The 17,731-nt window shown below is 44.3% G+C and overlaps 1 protein-coding gene across 1 annotated transcript in view; it reads right to left on the bottom strand.

Moving 5' to 3' along the window:
- Nucleotides 1–696: 696 nt before the first annotated feature.
- The window catches only part of VTE1 (tocopherol cyclase, chloroplast / vitamin E deficient 1 (VTE1) / sucrose export defective 1 (SXD1)), a 70,319-nt gene continuing 53,284 nt past the window's right edge, over nt 697–17,731 (bottom strand). Inside the window, exons 7-11 of the mRNA XM_087377968.1 lie at nt 8,342–8,449; nt 8,011–8,127; nt 7,742–7,891; nt 1,555–1,777; nt 697–1,332 (exon numbers count right to left, since the gene is read on the bottom strand). Of these exons, the coding sequence (XP_087234094.1) occupies nt 1,601–1,777; nt 7,742–7,891; nt 8,011–8,127; nt 8,342–8,449 (552 nt within the window). The 3' untranslated portion in view covers nt 697–1,332; nt 1,555–1,600. The remainder of the gene's footprint in view (nt 1,333–1,554; nt 1,778–7,741; nt 7,892–8,010; nt 8,128–8,341; nt 8,450–17,731) is intronic.

The raw sequence follows: 17,731 nt of genomic DNA, 5'->3' as shown, positions 1-17,731 counted from the left end.
AACTACTATACATTCGGCTTTTGGCTACTTTGACTGCTTAATAGCCTTCCCAACGCATGCTTTTGTGGCTTTTAGTAATTTCAAATATCAATCAACGACTAGCTATAGTCTAGTTCAGCTTGCTGAGCTTTTGGCTTGGGGCTCCATCTCAACAGTGGCCACTAAAGCCCTCCAAGATAGACTAGAATTGTGTGCACTAAAGCTATGCTCTTGAGTGCTCTCTTGTTGCCCGCAATAAATTCAATTGACTGCAAGATATCCTTTGCTTATGGCTTTCTTTGAAGGTTGTACTAGCTTACTCGGCCACAACTCGACCTTCCTTTAATGTTCATTAGCTGCAAGCACAGCTCTGGCTTCTCAACCTCCTTGAGAAACCCAAGGCCTTCTAGCAAGTCTCTTTGCTGCAATCAGGCATTTGTGACCCTAGACAAAGCTTTGGAGGGTCGATGGGTCCTCTAGAATCCTCTCCTTGCTCTAAAAATGAAGACAACATGAGCAACGGGCTTTGATTGCAAAAAAAAAAAAAAAAAAACTTACCTCCATATCAGAATGCGTAAACTTTACCCTCTCAAACCTTTCAAACCTCACATTTTAGGAAAGTTAAGTATAAAATGCCCCATCAAGAATAGAATGTTCTTTTCTTCCAACACGCACATTAGCTCCATGATACATGATGGGAGAAAAAGTCATTACTTGCTTGTCAAATGTAAGAAACTTTCCACAAAAGTGACTATGGATTATTGCATATAGCTCAACACAGCAACAATCGAATACATGTTTGTGCAATTTTCTCAAACTTGTTCACAACAGTTCATGGCATAACACATCTTAGCATGGCTCTTTTCGATTTGGCCTGTTGGCAGCTCACATTTTTATATATTTCTCTTGTGCAAGTTCTTGTTTCTCTGTTGCAGAGTCTAGAGGCTACTACAAAAATGATGAAAGTAGAGCTGAGTAGCTTCAGTGTGAACCATCTATGTTAATGGCCACTCAAAAGGTGTTGGGAAGGTATATGCCTAGTTATCCCTTGCTAAATAAACCACGCAATGTCGGAATGTTAGACAATAAATAATGAGCTGCCCACCTACATGTTGCAATGATTGACCTGTTGAATCAATCCCTCTCACCCTTGAAATCCCACAGTAACACACAATGCCTCACCCAATTGGTGACCAAACTTTCGAGTTCCCCTTGCTGTGGTCATCCCCACTATTTTTAGATTGTGTTTCTGTATGCTGGTTTTGACATAGGCAGGCCGGGGTGCTCACTCCAAAACAAGGGCAGAAAAGGTGCCGGATAGTAGTGATACAATTATTCTTCCCTGACTTAAACCTGCGAACAAAGGTCCAGAGGCACAGTCAGCATTGCGAAGATGGAAACTTCTCTGCAAATAAGCAGCATGCGGTAGTAGAATACAACATAGCCAGAGCATAGTGGATTCATTCTTTTTGTCGACATTTCCTGCCTAAAGGAGGAGCAGACCTTCAAATTCTGATCTGTACTTGAATACTCACGAGCAAAATTTTAGAAAGTCGATATGCAAAAGGATCATACCTAAATTCAATCTTGCTTGAACTTTCCATTAGAGTAATTAGATTTTTCATAGCCCTGGAGGTTTCAATGATGGAGCAGGTTTAAATAAAGATTCAATGTCAACTGGAAGTCCTATAAATGGTTTTATAGCACTTGCTGTTTCGCTTCGTTTTTTCCAAGTGCTGTACCAAGGCCCCCCACCAACTTCTAGCGCTGCCATATCACTCGTTACATTGAGAATCACCTGCATAGGTATATGACATTTTGGCACCCAATCACTCTTGTGTATTATTCTAAACTGAAAGTTTAAAATAAATTTAGTTTATTTATTACACAATAAAGAGTAAAGTTACTAAGGTCTGGCACTCATTTTAAGAAAACATATCATCCTAATTTTGCATCAACTTGTTTATTTCCCATTTTGAATATATTGAAGGTGCAGAAAATATAAAATTTCTAGCACAGTCCATTATCCAAAAGTTATTGTCAAATTTCTTCTATATATTTCTCGCCCTCTTCTTCACCACAGATCCATTACTGCTATCACTGCATACCCATTCATTGCTACAATGCCATCACAAATTAGTCAAACAAAGGAATTGAACATAGGAGAGACCACATAGATAGTTAAGATTGAAGGCATACTTATTCACATAGCATCTGAAGATTCCAATAATAGGCCCGACAAGGCAAGTGTTAAATCATTGAAAGAAAGAAATATTGCATCTTCAATGAGGACATACAATTACATGCAGTTAGGACTTTTGATCAAAAAGTCCTCTTCCTCTTCAGTCTCAGCAGTCAGATTCTGGAATTCCTATTGAAAATGCCATATATATATATATTTCATCTAAAAGCAAAGCGATACAACCTGTATGAATAGGAAGGGCTCCTTTGCCAATAAGCCAGGTATCAAGATTTTAGGTGCTCTACAGAACTTGGAGCTCAGCCAACAAGCACAAGAGCAAAACTTTCTATTTGGGCGATGACGGAAGTTGGAACACATTCACCATAGGACAATTCGTATGATCATGAAACACAGGATTTTGCACCACGGCAATGGCACTCTTGACTGTCGATGAGAATTGGAGTAGGCTCCTCCAATGATGCATGAAGATCGATCAACAGACACCTAAACGAAACACACTCCGCTGTGGTTGTGAATGCTGCCCTGTACGCAGCTTTACAAGATGAGGTAGTGACCGTAGACTATTTCTTGCTCAACCAAGAAATGCACAAGTGTTAGAAAAAGAAAGAATTACCAGTATCAATGTCATCAACCCAATCTGAATCGTTGTAAGCGTGTAGCTGCAAGTCACCCCCCTTGGGAGACAGCAAACCAAGAGACCGAGTATCTTACAGATATCGGAGCACATGCTTCACAGCCTGCCAATAAGAATTCTGTCTTAAGGCTGTGCATAAATCTGCTCAGTTTGGGACACTGCATACTGAATATTGGGCCACGCATTACACAAGTAAATGAGGCATCCCTGGTGTGTGTGTCTTGTGTGAGTGCCACGTGTCATCATGGGACTTATCCCATATGCACTAGGTGCTAGAGTGTGTGTGAGTACCCTATATAAAGGCTTGTACTTCACTTGTCATGATACACTTGATAAATGAATGAGAGCCTTTCATTATGTCTTCATTTGAGCATTCTTTCCTCACACCCTATCTCTCTCTCTCTCTCTCTCTCTCTCTCTCTTCACCATGTTTCTAACATGGTATCAGAGCCATGCCATAGCCATAGCTGCCACGTCATCCTAGACCTAACCCTAATTCAAAACCCTAAATCTGCTTCAGCCTCTTCTACAGCCTCCTGCCGCCTAGAGTCTCTGCACCACAGCTCTCCATTGTCTCTCCTCTTGCAGCTGCCTCCGTTATCATATCTTCCTGCCTGTTTTTCACCCTATTTCGCCTCCATTCCTTGCTGTTTGCAGCTGTTTAGAGCCTCTCCATAAGCTGCCTCTTCCTCGTCTTTTCCTGCACGCTCAGCTGTCTCTATTCCGCCTCCTTTTTCAGCCATTTGCTTCTATTTTTCCCTCCATAGCATGCCGCCTCTACCCAGACTGTCTAGGAGCTGTCCTCGAGTTGCTCTAGGTGGTCTTGGCACCCTGTTTTAGCTTGCTGGTCGGCTCATTTCCCAGGAGGCGCCTGTACCTGTGGACCTTCATAGCTGTTTTGGAGCATTCCATCGCCAAAAACAGGGTGTTATGTGCTGCTGCTGCATAGCCGTCTACAACAGAATGCCCTCCAAGCTGTTTTTCAGCCTCTAGCACATTTATACCAGCCGATTTATAGTTTAGTGAGCTGCTACAACATTTCGGACTGCCTTGCTGGGCCGCCTTGCAGTGTTCGGACCTGCGCGTGGATTTTTTCAAGGGCTTCAAGCCTTCGACCAGCTGCTGCAGCTATCTATACAACCACTTCCTCAGCCGATTTGCACACGTGAGGCCTGCTCTTGTGTTTTGAAGCCTTAGGCCAGCCGCCATACTTGCTGGTCCCCTCAGCTTATTGCACGCCTTCTGGAAGCCCTCTTCCATCATGACTTCCTTATCTTGAAGTTCCCTACTCGTGGAGAATTTCAAGGGGGAAGGCTTTCCCACGTGGCAAACCAACATGCAATTATTGCTGATGCGTGAAGGAGTTTGGGATGTTATTGAGGAAGAGCGTCTTGAGACAACTGATCAGCAACAACGCAAATTATGGAAGCAACAAAATGCCAGGGCCATTGCTCTTATTGGTCTTTGCTTGGTCGACTATCTCATTCATCATGTGGACTTCAAATCAACTCCTAAGGAGAACCACGTGGCAAACCAACATGCAATTATTGCTGATGCGTGAAGGAGTTTAAGATGTTATTGATGAAGAGCATCTTTAGACAACTGATCAGCAACAGAATGTATTTGGAGTCAATAAGAGGTACTCTGCCCTAGGTTGTCCCCCAAAAATGATTGTATTGTGTTTACTTTGGTTGATGATATTGACCACCCAATTCACAGTAAGGGGGGATGACGAGTGATGGTTTTCTCTTGCCGGTCGCAAGCTCACTAAGAAGTCACTATCACACGGGAGGTGTTATATAGTTGGACTTGCTCTTTGTAGTATTGCGGTGGAGGGGGGATCGGTCTCCTCTTTGCGTGTTGGGTCTCACACTCTTTGCTCTGAAGGGGGGTGATGGAGATATCCTAGCCAAAGAGTGTGGTGATGTGATGTGTTAGTGTGTAGTACTAGGTGATCTAGTACTAGTTTATGTGTGTCTTGTGTGAGCGCCACGTGTCATCATGGGACTTATCCCATATGCACTAGGTGCTAGAGTGTGTGTGAGTAGCCTATATAAAGGCTTGTACTTCAATTGTTATGATACACTTGATGAATGAATGAGAGCCTTTCATTATGTCTTCATTTGAGCATTATTTCCTCACACCCTAACTCTCTCTCTCTCTCTCTCCCCCCCTTCACCATGTTTCCAACAATCCCACAACCTGGCTGTAACCAGTCGCATCAAACAGTTCATTGGCATTATCAATGGACAGCTTAAGCCCTGGCTCTGTAGGAATTTAAATGGGCTTGCAATTCTTAAATCTGAACAGTTCCAACAATTTCCCAACATATTTGGACTGCTATATTAAACAAAGGCTCTATCACCCTGCACAAAGTAAATGCCCAAATAATAATGAAGCAGCCCCAAATCTGGCATTTCAAATGACCTTTGCAGTTCAGCCTTGAAATCTGCAATTTTTGCAGCATTTTTACCAGTGAGCAGCATGCCATCGATATATAGAACAAAATGGAGTAAATCTTGACATAGAGTGTGCTCTCATGCGGACTACTCTGCATTCTTGGCCGGTCAAAAATGCATCAATTTTGGCAAACCAAGCTCTAGGGGCCTACTTCAAACCATACAAGGCTTTCTCGCCATTGGAAGGATATCATCTAACCTTGTGCGCCACATGGGAGCGGGATGTCAGGATCTAGGGTAACCCGAAAGGCGGGAGCATTCTTACAAGGCTTTGCCTACAGGTACATTCTATTTTTATGCCGTGATGAATTCACTAGTTGTATAGCCCTTCTCCTTGGTTGTTAGAGCCTATTTTAGAGATTTCCTAGGCACCTTTCCCACAATCCACCTCAGGGACTGCTGATTTGTATGTTTGTTTTTTCAAGCATTAATAGAAAGTTCTTTCCTTTGGGAAAAAAAATACATGAAGCTCACACATGCTATTGTGGGGAAGCTAGAGGTTTGAAGCAAAATTCTAAGAATTCAACGTCAAAACTGAGAACAAATACACTCCATTGGTGTCTAGGGAATGACCCATGGCACAAAAGCTGGGAACCACTCTAATGGTCCCTCCCCATGCGGAAACAAGTGAGTCCTTTGAATAACGGCCATCTCTAAAGGCTGTGTTATACATGATCAGATCGTATACTGCTCCCATCTTCAGTAAATGTTTCCATATACTGTCATGTGTGGTGCATCCTCTGTGTGCCTCACTATCCCAAGCTCTGTTGGGTCCATCCCTGGTACTCCAAGGAAGTCCCATCCAAAGTCTAGTAGGCCCACATGCATATTTTCAGTATGGTGCATTGAAGTCAGCTAGGACTCTAAGAACCCTCCTAGATTGGACAAAAAGGTGCCATTGCAGTTGCACATAGCCATGCACAATCGGTTTTGTATCCCCTCCTCATAGGCCCCATACCATCATGCGCTGAGAGAACAATGGGGAGGGGAGCGGGAGGAGAAAGAAAGTTTATTAAAGTCTTCAAAAGACCGAAGGGTCTATGAGACTGAAAAGCAAATACAATGAGCTGAATTGGTGGAGCCTCTAAGCAGGCATCTGCACCCAAGACAAGTACCACATAAACATAAAAACAGTAGTAAAAAGTGTCTGAGCCCATGGAGTGGACAGAAGTTGTGATATGGCATCACTGAGGTGGTTCTTTGTATGTTGGTGAAGGAGTCAAGTCCACGAGAGGCTCTATTGATGTACACAGTTGCAGTAGCATAAAACCCATGATAGAGCGTCAGTGATGGTCAGTATGTCTGGTCCACTATGGTCTCCTTGCTATAGCTCTGCATCAGACAATGACATTGTCACACCCATTGGTTGTGCCTCTGGTCTGGTGAACATGGAAGGAAGATCTCTAAGCCTAATCTGTAGGTCTGTCATATCTATTATTAATTAATGTCTGCGAAAGACCAAAAAGGCCTACAAGACCAAAGTCTAAAAAGCAGTGGCCTAGGTGACAGAGAGGGGGGTCATGCCTTCCCAATCGACAAGGTTTCCCCAGCTTACCGGATACAAGGACAGAGCATCCTTAGGACTGATATACACAAGGCATCCCCACCTGCTTGGCACGGTCCCCATTCCTCTCCAAATGAAAGTGTGTGGGAGACAATGGCCAGCATTACAGTGTGGAACATTTGGGTTGCGCGATGCTGCTTGGTGATGGGCAAGCACTTTGATCCACCTGCAGCCACTCTTGTTGCCATTGGAAGGGTATCATCTACACCCTTTGCGCCACATGGGAGCGTGGGATGTCAGGATCTAGAACAACCACCGAATACATGAGCATTCCTACTAGGCTTGGCCTGCAGGTATATTCTATATTTTTTTTGCCGCAAGGGATTCACTGGTTGTATAGTCCTCAATCCTTGATTGTTAGCCCCTATTTCAAAGATTTCCTAGGCACTGAGGTGGGTTCTCTGGAAACAGGCTGGTTCCTTTTCAGCCAAGTTTCTTTCTTACATTTCCCACAATAGCCTCAGAGACTATTGATTTGTATGGTTGTTTTTAAAAGCATTAATAGAAAGTTCTTTTCTCTGGGAAAAAAAAAGGTCTGAGATACATGAAGCTCATACAAGCTGTGTAGGAAACTAGAGGTTTCTAGCACAATTCTAAGAATTTAACGTCAAAACTGAGAAGGAATACACTCCATTTATGTCATCCGTCATCCACACGTAATTTGCGCTCCATATGGGCCCAATTGGAGTTCCTATTTCATGTTAGTGTCTCCTTTGTAATGTGACAACGTAATTCGTGAGTCAACCTATCTGCCTTGTACCCTTAAGATTCAAAATAATTTAACTTCATACAACAAAATATATGTTTCTGTGATTCTGCAACTTTTACTTCACATAAAGACCCCTTTCGTCTTTCAAATATTCCTTCGAATACAAATGTAAAAGGAAATGAAGTATACAGACCTTTCCCCTCTTTCCAGTGGAGGTACGATCCCAAATCTCGAGCTTGAGATTGCCAAGAAATGTATCTTTGCAGAAAGGGGCTAATCCAGCCTCTGCAGTTGGAGCCTTTAAAAATGTGCCGGGGACATTAGCAGTTGCCTCCAGCTCAACCTGCAGACGTTTTCATAATCAATCAGTTTATGATAATATCAACACAGACAGGAATTAGTTTTTGATACACAATAATCACAATAAACAATGGACAACGGACAAAAGCAACAGGCATCCACCTCATATGATGCAGTTTGAGCCTTTATACTCCATAAACCCCATGTGTTTATCTCCCACTCCACAGGACCATTCCAGGGTACAAATTCATAGAACTTTCCCTCATAGTGGACCCCAACCTAAAGGATCAAACAGAAAAGCACCGATTCACTTTATTGCTGAAGCGCAAAAGCAATCTATTGCATGAGAGAGATCAAACGCAAGAATTTGAGCTTAAAGTTTAAAAATGGAATGCTGTCCAATGCAAAGTTTTCTTCTCCTTTGAAAATGGAATTTAAGAACCAGCAGATATGTGATAAGCTCAGAGCTCTTCCATAGATTTTGAATGCTCACCATGGCTACATCCTCATACAGGCCAGGAACAACGGGGAGATATCTTCTTCCTCCACCTGCTGTCAATGCTATCTCACCAGAGCCTCCTTCAAACACATTGCATTGCACCTGAATCCATTATGCCAACAATAAGGTATATAAGTTGAAAGCAGGGTATTTAAAACAGTCTAAGCCCCTACATACGTACAGGTAGACAAACACTACCACGTTGTAAAACCAAATTACAGAGTACAAAAGAAATCGTTGGGAGCAAGCAGACAAATACAGCCGTGTCGTAAACCCAAGTTACAGAGTACAAAAGAATCTTGCAAATATATCAGCCCCCATACAATCTACCTATAGGCATGCCAAGACCATCTAAGTTTATGAAATGCCTTCTCAGAGTCTGTGAGCAGCGACCTGGCAACGCAGAAAGTGCTACAAAGGAAGCGCATCTCCTTCCCGTCTCCTCCCTGCTGCCCCCTCTCTCTGCCTCTTCCCCCTCCGCTTAGCCCACCATGCCCCTCCTTCAACCCTCCCGCCCCTCCTCTCAGCCCCCCTGCCTCCCCTCTCTGCTCTCAGCCCACCCGCCTCCCTTCCCAGCCCCCTTGCACCGCCCTATGACCCCTACCTGCTCTCAGTCCTTCTCAGTCCCCCTCACACCCCTCTCCACCCCCTCACCTGCTCTCAGTCCCCCCGCCTCCCTTCTCTTCCCGCTCGCACCCCTTTGAGCCCCCCGCCTCCCTTCCCTCCCCCTTGCTCCCCTCAGCCCGCGTCTGCTCTCAGCCCCCTGCCTCCCTTCCCAGCTCCCTCGCACCCCTCTCAAGCTTCATTCAAATCTGAAGTCTTTGCTCCTCAGGTGCAAGACGCACTAAAAGCCGTTGCCGAATTAACAAGCCTGCAGGCTTATGAAACGCCTGAGGAAGTCTTTCAAAAGCCAACAGCGGGTGTGCTTCAGGAATGCATGAGAAAGGGTTCACCAGCTCCGCCCCCTCCCTCCCCCAATGCAGTTCTTTTCAGAAAATGCGATTGGGAGACGTTGATAATCTCATTAGATTCGTTCCCGAGACTTGGCTCTGGGAAAATGGAGGAAATGTGCCACCTGACAATCAACGACTGCATTGTGCTCTAGAGAGAAGCACGGTCGCTTGATGACACTGTATGTTTCATCCGAGATACTGAGTTGACAGTATTTCTGTTGTCAGACTTCATGATATTGATGCATCTTGACTATTGATCGCTGAGGATCACATAGATTTTGAGCAGTGTATATGGATGGATGCATGCCTCTCCTAACCATATTTTCACTGTCTCTGTATACTATAGCTACGGCTTTCTTGTATACTCTTTTATGCTATATTTCATGCTCACTCCTGTGTTTTGGGGCAGCAAACTGTGGTTTGCTGTTTCAAGAGAGGGGTATGTCACGAGGGCATGAAATTCTAAGTACTTTAATGTACTACAAGAACGTGACAACTTTGGTTTTAAAAGTCCAAGCATGGGCTTAATAATGTGTCATTAAACGCAGCATGGTGCCTAGCACATAAGCGTAATTAATCCCTAGGCCCAAAGGCATTCCAAGGAATTAAAAGAGTGGTTGTTGGGAAATGATGATGTGGCAATTTTAATGGGCCCCCTAGAGGGCCATGTACCTTCAGTGGCCCCCCTAGAGTTCCAAGTGGCTCTAGCGCCTTCTACATGCTCCTTTGCCATTCCTGGACCTTCCTGGGTCTTCTAAACTTCACATGTGTGGTTTTCTCTCTCATCTTCTCCCTTTGTTTGAGATTTTGGACTGGTTTTTCAGCCTCCTTCAGCTCAATTCCGTTTTTCTTCATAACTCCTCACCCGTTTGGATTCCTCGACTTCCATTTGGCCTGATGGCTTCCCCTCTGCCTCCCCTTCGTAGTGATATGCTTTTCCCTCCGTGCGTTTGGTAGAACGGGTAGAGCTGAGCACTTCTTTTGCTGGTCGAATTTGCAAAAGTGGCTTTTTCTGGACCTTTTTCCTTCTACCGCCTCCTGGGCCTCTCCTTTTGCAAAGCTTCAATTTTCTGTTGAATTTCGAGTGGTCCCACACGCTGGTTGACTGGTTTTTCTCAGTTTTGGAGGACTTTCCGGCGATGAAACTTCTCCAAAACCTTCTCAATGCATTCCTCTCTGAAGCACGCTTCTTTTGAGCCCAAGAACTCCCACTTCTTCGCGACAGAAGTGCTTCTTTTCACATTTTTCAGTGGAATTCTTGCTGGTCGGCTCTTGTAAATGCTCTTTCTTCATGCCTTTGCACTCCTCTTTGGCTGAGAATGCAATTAGGCATTGGCTACTACGTCCTCTTGGCGATTGAGGACTTGGTTCGAGTTTTCAGGGCTTGGTGAGTTGTGATTTTGCTGCTGCAATTTCTTTTTGCCATAAGCTATTGGTTGGCCTCGTGTGCCGCCTCTTTCTTGGTTCACAGGTGCCCAGACAGTGCTACATGAGTCATTCTTTGGTTGGGTACTTTGTTTGGAGCTTTGAAAAGCTTTGTGAATGCCATCTGGAAACCACTCAAAGATAGTGCAGCTGGGGTGCAGTGTGATTGCATCTAGACAGCCAATGGAATTGCACTCAGAAAAGAGAATGCCTTTGGATTGAGCCTATGGGTTAAGTGCACTTATGTGATGGTGTTCTATGCTTGAAAGCCTTGCGAAGAATTGGAACTGCGTGCTCAGTTGTAGGGAAGGTCTCCTAGATGCAACTTGTAATCATTTCACTGTGAAATATAAAGAAATACCGAAAGGGGCGCCACGGTGTTTGGGGCCAATCGGGTGCACTTGTCTATGTTTGTTGAGCAGGGGCATTCTAGCCTCCATCCCTTTTTCACTGGTTTTGTTTGTGAACAAATGCGTAAATGCCAAATGGTGATCATGCAATGGTTAATGGTTGTGATATATGCTTTGTGAGCTGTAAATAAGTGCTGAAGTGATTAAAGGTTTAGTTCCACTACCCTCTGAGTGATTAGAGGCCGGTTTCATCCACTACTCTTATCGCACTCATTCATGGCATCCTTCCAAGTTATAGGCCAGGTGCTTGCCGCCATACCTTCAGACCTTGGTCTCTAACTCTTAGATGTTCGTTTGTTGGGACATGGTTTTTTCTAGGTGGCTTTTGTCTCTCCAGAGACTAGGAGTGCTGTACTCAAGGCTAGCCCCCTTCCTTTGGGGCCTAGGAAGATCTTTTTGACACCGTTTACTTTGGGATTTGGAAGAGGATAGTCAGGTGATATCGCTTTTCATCGCTTCCCTGGCCTCCCCAAGTTTATCAACAGCTTCTCTCCACGATTGGAACCTTTTTTTGAGGTGGTCACAGAGATCCCCCCTCCCTTGTTTGCCATCTACCGCCGTTAAGACAGTCAAATTAGATGGCGTTCCTAGAGTTAGGGTCATTGTCTCCGACCCTAACATTTAAGATGATGACATCATGCTCCAGCGCACTGATGTTCTCTCTTTTGACAAAGAGTCGAGATTGCGGGTAGATAGGACCAATGCAGGATTTGTAGGGCCTATGGGCAAGGATTACCCAAGGAAGAAGAAGAGGCCCCCACGACCTCGATAGAGTGCTCCTCCAGCACCTCCTACTCTTCCGACACCGGCTGTACGTCTGGCATGCACCACTTACCTAGCACCAGTTGTCCCTTCTACCCCTAGATGGATTTCGCTCAGAGTCCGCCCTCTGTCGATTCAAGATCAAGAGGGTCCCTCTCTCATCACAGTCCCTGCCCCTATCAAGCCCTCAAACATTCTGGTTTTGGTCATGACAATTGACGCTCTTGCTTCTCCTCAAGTCTTGGCCTCTACTCTTGCTGCCTCTCTTGAGATTGTGACTTTAGACTCCACCTCTTCACCACTTGCAGATCAGGAGGGCCCCTCTTTTGTTCCGGATTCTCAGGGTCCAATTCTGGTTGTGACTAGCGATGTCTCTCCTCAGGTTACGACCCTTGGATAGGGCCAATGCTAGTATTCATGCAGATTCTTCTCTTGGATGTGGCCCCTCATCCAAGCAGCCGCCTTCCCTCGTCCACTCTTCGATTCTCACGTATTGATCAAGGGAAGGAAGTGGTTGTAGTCTCTTCACCTTCTTTAACATCCACAATCCTTCACATCCCAGTACAAGGATTGTTTCATAGGAACTCTTTTTTAACCATAAAGGACTTTGGTGATGAGGACTTTATGCCCACTGCATTTGGTGAGTCAGCGATTGGTATTCTTTTTAGTAAGGTGCCCCCTTCTTTAGGGGGAGGGGTTCTCTCCCCAGTGGATTTTCCTCCTCTTTATAAATCCTTTGACAAGAGGTCTCTTTCCCGAGAGAGGGTTTCCGCCACTACGTTGGGTAAGTGTTCCACCATGCTTCTGTCTGTTGATGAGGATTGTCAGCTGGAACATACACTTGGTGGTGTGCCTCATCGCCGCCATTGTATCTGATTTATATTCAACTCCATCCAAGTGTTACAAGGGGTCCTATTGACGTTCTTTTTATACGGGAACACAAACTGGATGCTAGAGATTGTGCCAAATCAGGTAAACTTCCTTCAGGTCACACTTTTTGGTCACTTGCTTTTCTTCCCTTCCCCTCGTGGTTGGACATGGTATTATCATACCCTCTAAGGCACAATTGATTATTCTTTTGATTGGGGGTTGTAAATTTGGATTCCTCAACCTCTACGCCCCCAACAATAGGGGGGACCGTGTTCTATTTTTGAAAGAATTTCTTTGCTAGACATTATATTGTAATGGTGAAACCAGATATGTGAGATTCACTTGATGCATCTTTCACAAATACAAAGTTTAGGACTGCACTTCTTGCCTTCGTAAGGACAAGTGTATGGGCTCAAATGGGGTTACACCCTCCTTGTTTATTGCTTTATGGGATAAGATTGCAGACCATGTATGATGTTACCTCAGCCTTGCAAGGCGTTTGGGACTTTGGTTCGATGCCCGGTTCAATTGCAGAGGGTCTCATTCATCTTACCCCAAAGGGGGGTTGCAGAAATTTGGTGTCACAATGGAGGCCAATCACCCTTTTGGGCACTTTCTACAAGATTCTGGCTAAAGCAATTAGTTTGCAGCCCATTGCTCCAAATTTGATTCATGACACGCAGACGAACTTTGAAGCATTTTCAATCATATCTTCGCGTTTTGGAAAGCTTTTGATTGGCCTATGCAGAGCGGCCAAGGGATAACCATTCTACTCTTAGATTTTGAAAAAGCATATGATAGGGTAGATTGGAGTTTCTAGAGGATACCCTTCGTCGTTTGATTTACAATGCCTGGATTAGAGTGGTGTCCTCTTTGTACAGATCAGCCCATAGCCAGGTGCTCATTGGAGGGGTTAGAGGAGAGAGGTTTCAAATTTCCAGATCATCCATCAGGGATGCCCTCTTGTTAGGGTAGATTGGAGTTTCTAGAGGATACCCTTCGTCGTTTGATTTACAATGCCTGGATTAGAGAGGTGTCCTCTTTGTACAGATCGGGCCCATAGCCAAGTGCTCATTGGAGGGGTTAGAGGAGAGAGGTTTCAAATTTCCAGATCATCCATCAGGGATGCCCTCTTGCCCCTTTCCTTTTCTTGTTTGTGGCTGAAGCTATAAGTAACTTCTTTAATCTCAAGCTGATATCTCGGGGCTGAGACTTCCCCTGAGATGGGAGGAGCTTTTGGACACTGAATTGGCAGATGATATGGCTGTTGTTTTAATGTCATTCCACAGAGACTCACTTCTTTCAGGGATACCTTGGATTTATTTTGTACTGCAGCTGGTGCACATATTAATTGGAATAAGTCCAATGGCTTTTGGATGAGTAATGAGGACACTCAGAATTAAGGGGCTCACATTGGTTTCACTTGGATTCACAGGGGTCTTCCGATCAGGTACTTGGGATGCCAGGTCGGTGTGGGTATCTCTTCATCGCAGCAATTTGCTCCTGTTTTGGAAAGCATCAGGAGGAAGCTCCCTTTTTGGAGTTTAGCCGAGTTAGACATTGGGTCCAGGGTGGTGGTTGTTGACTAGGTTTTGCTAGCCACAATCTGGTTTGTTTGCTCTTGTTGGTGACATTCTAGGGACTGTATCACTCAACTCTAAAAACCTAGGAATTTTTAATGGAGTGGACTAGATGGTTCAGCAAATGTTATAGTATTAACTCCCTACGCAGGAAGGGAGTCTTAATATTATAGATCTTGAATTGCAATGCAAGGCATTGCTTTGCAAGATTGTTGTGAGGGGACTTATGCCTGGGCAAGAGCCATGGAAAGATTTTTTCACTCAATGCATATGCCTTCTTTGGGTGGAGACTGGTTGGGTACTACTAGATGGATTTTCACTTCAATCTATCTCAGTTCTCCTTCCTTCCCCATTATGGCTGCCATTTTGAAGGCTTGGACCAGCTTCAAGTTTACTCTCCAGAGAGTTCCTCCTTCCTTGAAAGAGATTGATAGCCAATTGATCATGTGTACTTGATGAGCATGGCACACCACTAGGCACTTCTCATTATATGCAGTGGTCCAGGTGGGAGAAGCTTTCAAAAAGCTTTCGGAGGACCATAAAATGCAATCAGTATGTCATCTCAGAGGAAGTGCAAGGAGGATTCAACAGATTGATGCAGCCATTCCAGTGGATCGGATGGAGATGGATGATATGCCTATTTCGTGTTTTACTTGGAGGGGAGCCTTTACGGATTGGGGCATTCCACTTTAGGTTATTTCTTTACGACGATCACACGAGGATGCCTTGGTTTTTTATGTCCAAGTGGAAGGCAAGTAGTCTAGATCTTCAGACGATGTTCTACTAGAGATTGCTTTTGAGCCTATCACGATCATTGACTTTGTGGAGCAAATTGTTCGGATTCTCAGTGGTATCTAGACTCCAACCCACTTGTCTTAGCCTTGGGTTCATGGAGATTGTAGCTCTATGGTGGAGTCCCCATAAAATTTTTGCACTGGGACCTAGGGAAGTGGGAATGGATTGATGAAGGGCATCAATAGAAGAGCCTCCCCTTCTTTCGTTACACTATGACAAGTAACGAGGTTTCAGATCAATTGTAGAGGCTGGAGACCCTCCAGACCTCCTCATTGGGAAAACTTTCACATTTTTGCTGATTTGCAAAAAAAATTGCAAGAGACTCTGGAAGTCCCACACAAATAGAAAAATCACTCTATTCTTTTGGCTTTCCATTCAAAGTGGGATTGCAATTAATCTATGGAGACCCACGTTTGGGGCAGACTCTACATGTCCTCATTGCCACTCTGATGTGCGATCAATACAGCATTGCTTGTGGGACTATAGACACACGAGGATCATTTGGAAAGGGATTGCTACGATCTTTAGCACCTTTGCCCACCACACTTTCTTCACGACCTTGGAATCAGCTGCTTGGCTTTCCCTTTTCGGTCTTCGGGTATTTTATGAGAGACATGACTCTTCTTGGGCTTTTTCGATTCAATGACACTTAGTTGAGTCATGCTGACTGGACTGATGTTCTAGCCTCACCCTTCAAAGCAGTGCATGCTTCTGTGGATTCCTCTTGGGAGATTCTGGCAAGCATTTCAGCGTGGCATATGTGGAGAGCCAGATGCACAAAGGCCTTGGATCTTCCCAGGTCCACCCCTCTCACACTTGGCTAGTATTTGGACAAATACTATACATACATTGATGGCCAATTGGATGAGAATGTAGGGGTCCTCCCAGGCTGCCTCTGCTAGAAGGATTACTTTCGTTAAGGAATGGAGAGGCTCCCCCTTCTTCTCGGGTCCTCTACAGGGTTGAGATCGCATTTTCAGCCTCAACATTGGTTGTTTTCTAGCTCTTTTTGAGGAGCTTCTTTTGGCTATTGAGGCATGCACTGCATGTTGAATTTACGCGTTGAGCTTGCTCTCGTGGGTTTTGTTCATACTTAATAGAAGTCTTTTGCATGAAAAAAAAAAACGAGTTTGTGAGCAGCAGACCCCATAAAGATATTCTTGGCTGAATTGCCAGGTTTACCAGGAGTTGGACTTGATCTAATGACATGTGGCATTACTCTTCGAAACCACCAAGTTTGTTTAGAAACCCCTAGAAGCACGTAAGAAGACCGCTATTGTATCCCCTTGAAGAACAACCTTCCAAATAATCACAAGAAAAAATCTAGAACCCTTGCTGATCACATAAAGACATCTACAATACTACGCAATCCTGCTCTCCATCTTCACTTTTTTATCTACCCCCTAAGCAACCTCACCATAAGTTTCCACTACTCATTGTTGAGGTATGTTTTGTCAACCAAGAGATGAAGGCTGTTATTTTCAAAAGTGGCTTCACTCTACATCTTTTACCTGTGTCCAAACAATCACTCTTCAAACTTGCCTAATGCATCCCACTCAAGAGGCACAGTCCAGAACCAAATTATCACACACTACATAATTTACTTGGTTGCCTACAAGGACTGAAGTGGTTGCATCAAGAGACAATCTAGTCATCAACTTAATCTAAGAGCACAGATAAAAAACAGAAAGACGACATCTCATAGCCCAAGTGGTGGGATCTGTCTTCTCTTCGTCCATTGAAGCCGACATCAAGTTTAGAGTGGAGGCTATCAACTCCCATTACCCTCTCTAGCATTAGGCTAAGAAAAACTACTACCACATATTCCATTTCCCTTTCCAATACCTCGATTGGAAATCAAAATCTTGCATTAATTCAACCCATCGAGCTCTTCTTCCCGTAAGCTCTAGCTGGTAACAAATCCATTTGGAACTCTCCTGATCATATAGAATTTCAAATATAGCACCACATAAACAATGCCTCTACTTTTTTAAAGCATAGATTATAACATATAACTCCTCTTATGCTAAGTAATTTTGATGTGGACAGCCTAGCTTTTTACTTTTAAAAGCAACTGTTCAAACACTCTGTAAAAGTACCGCACCTAGTGCAAAGTTACTAGCATCTGTCTCAACCACGAATGGTTAATTGGATCAACTACTTTCAACACTGGAGCTGCAGCTATAGCTGCTTTAAGCTCTTTTAAAACTTTTTCTTTGGATTCCTTGCAAAATGGAGGCCTTTCTCTTTCCTGAATGAGCATATGGCTCCTCAATTGCTCTCCATTCCTCAGAGACTGCACTCTCAATCTCCTCTATCATGGTATGGGATCCTCTAAGCCCTAGAGATCTGGGGGAGAGTGGTCTTCGGCGCTTTGCTAGGATTCGGGATGAGATAGTGGTGACCTCAATTACAACAAAGGACCTACTTATGGATACCAAGACATTCACATCTAAAGACGCAAGCCAACATTTCGCTAGATATCATTCATACTCTCAAAGGTTAGATGCACTAAACTTTAGGAATTCAGATAGCGCTACGAACAAGTGGGAGGCTTTTATCTATATATGGGAGCCAGGCCCTTTCTTC

This window comes from Dipteris shenzhenensis, chromosome 8, assembly GCF_047967505.1.
Source record: "Dipteris shenzhenensis isolate YYH24624 ecotype China chromosome 8, Dip_SZ_1.0, whole genome shotgun sequence".
Taxonomy (NCBI): Eukaryota; Viridiplantae; Streptophyta; class Polypodiopsida; order Gleicheniales; family Dipteridaceae; genus Dipteris; species Dipteris shenzhenensis.
This window is presented reverse-complemented; position numbering and strand designations above follow the sequence as displayed.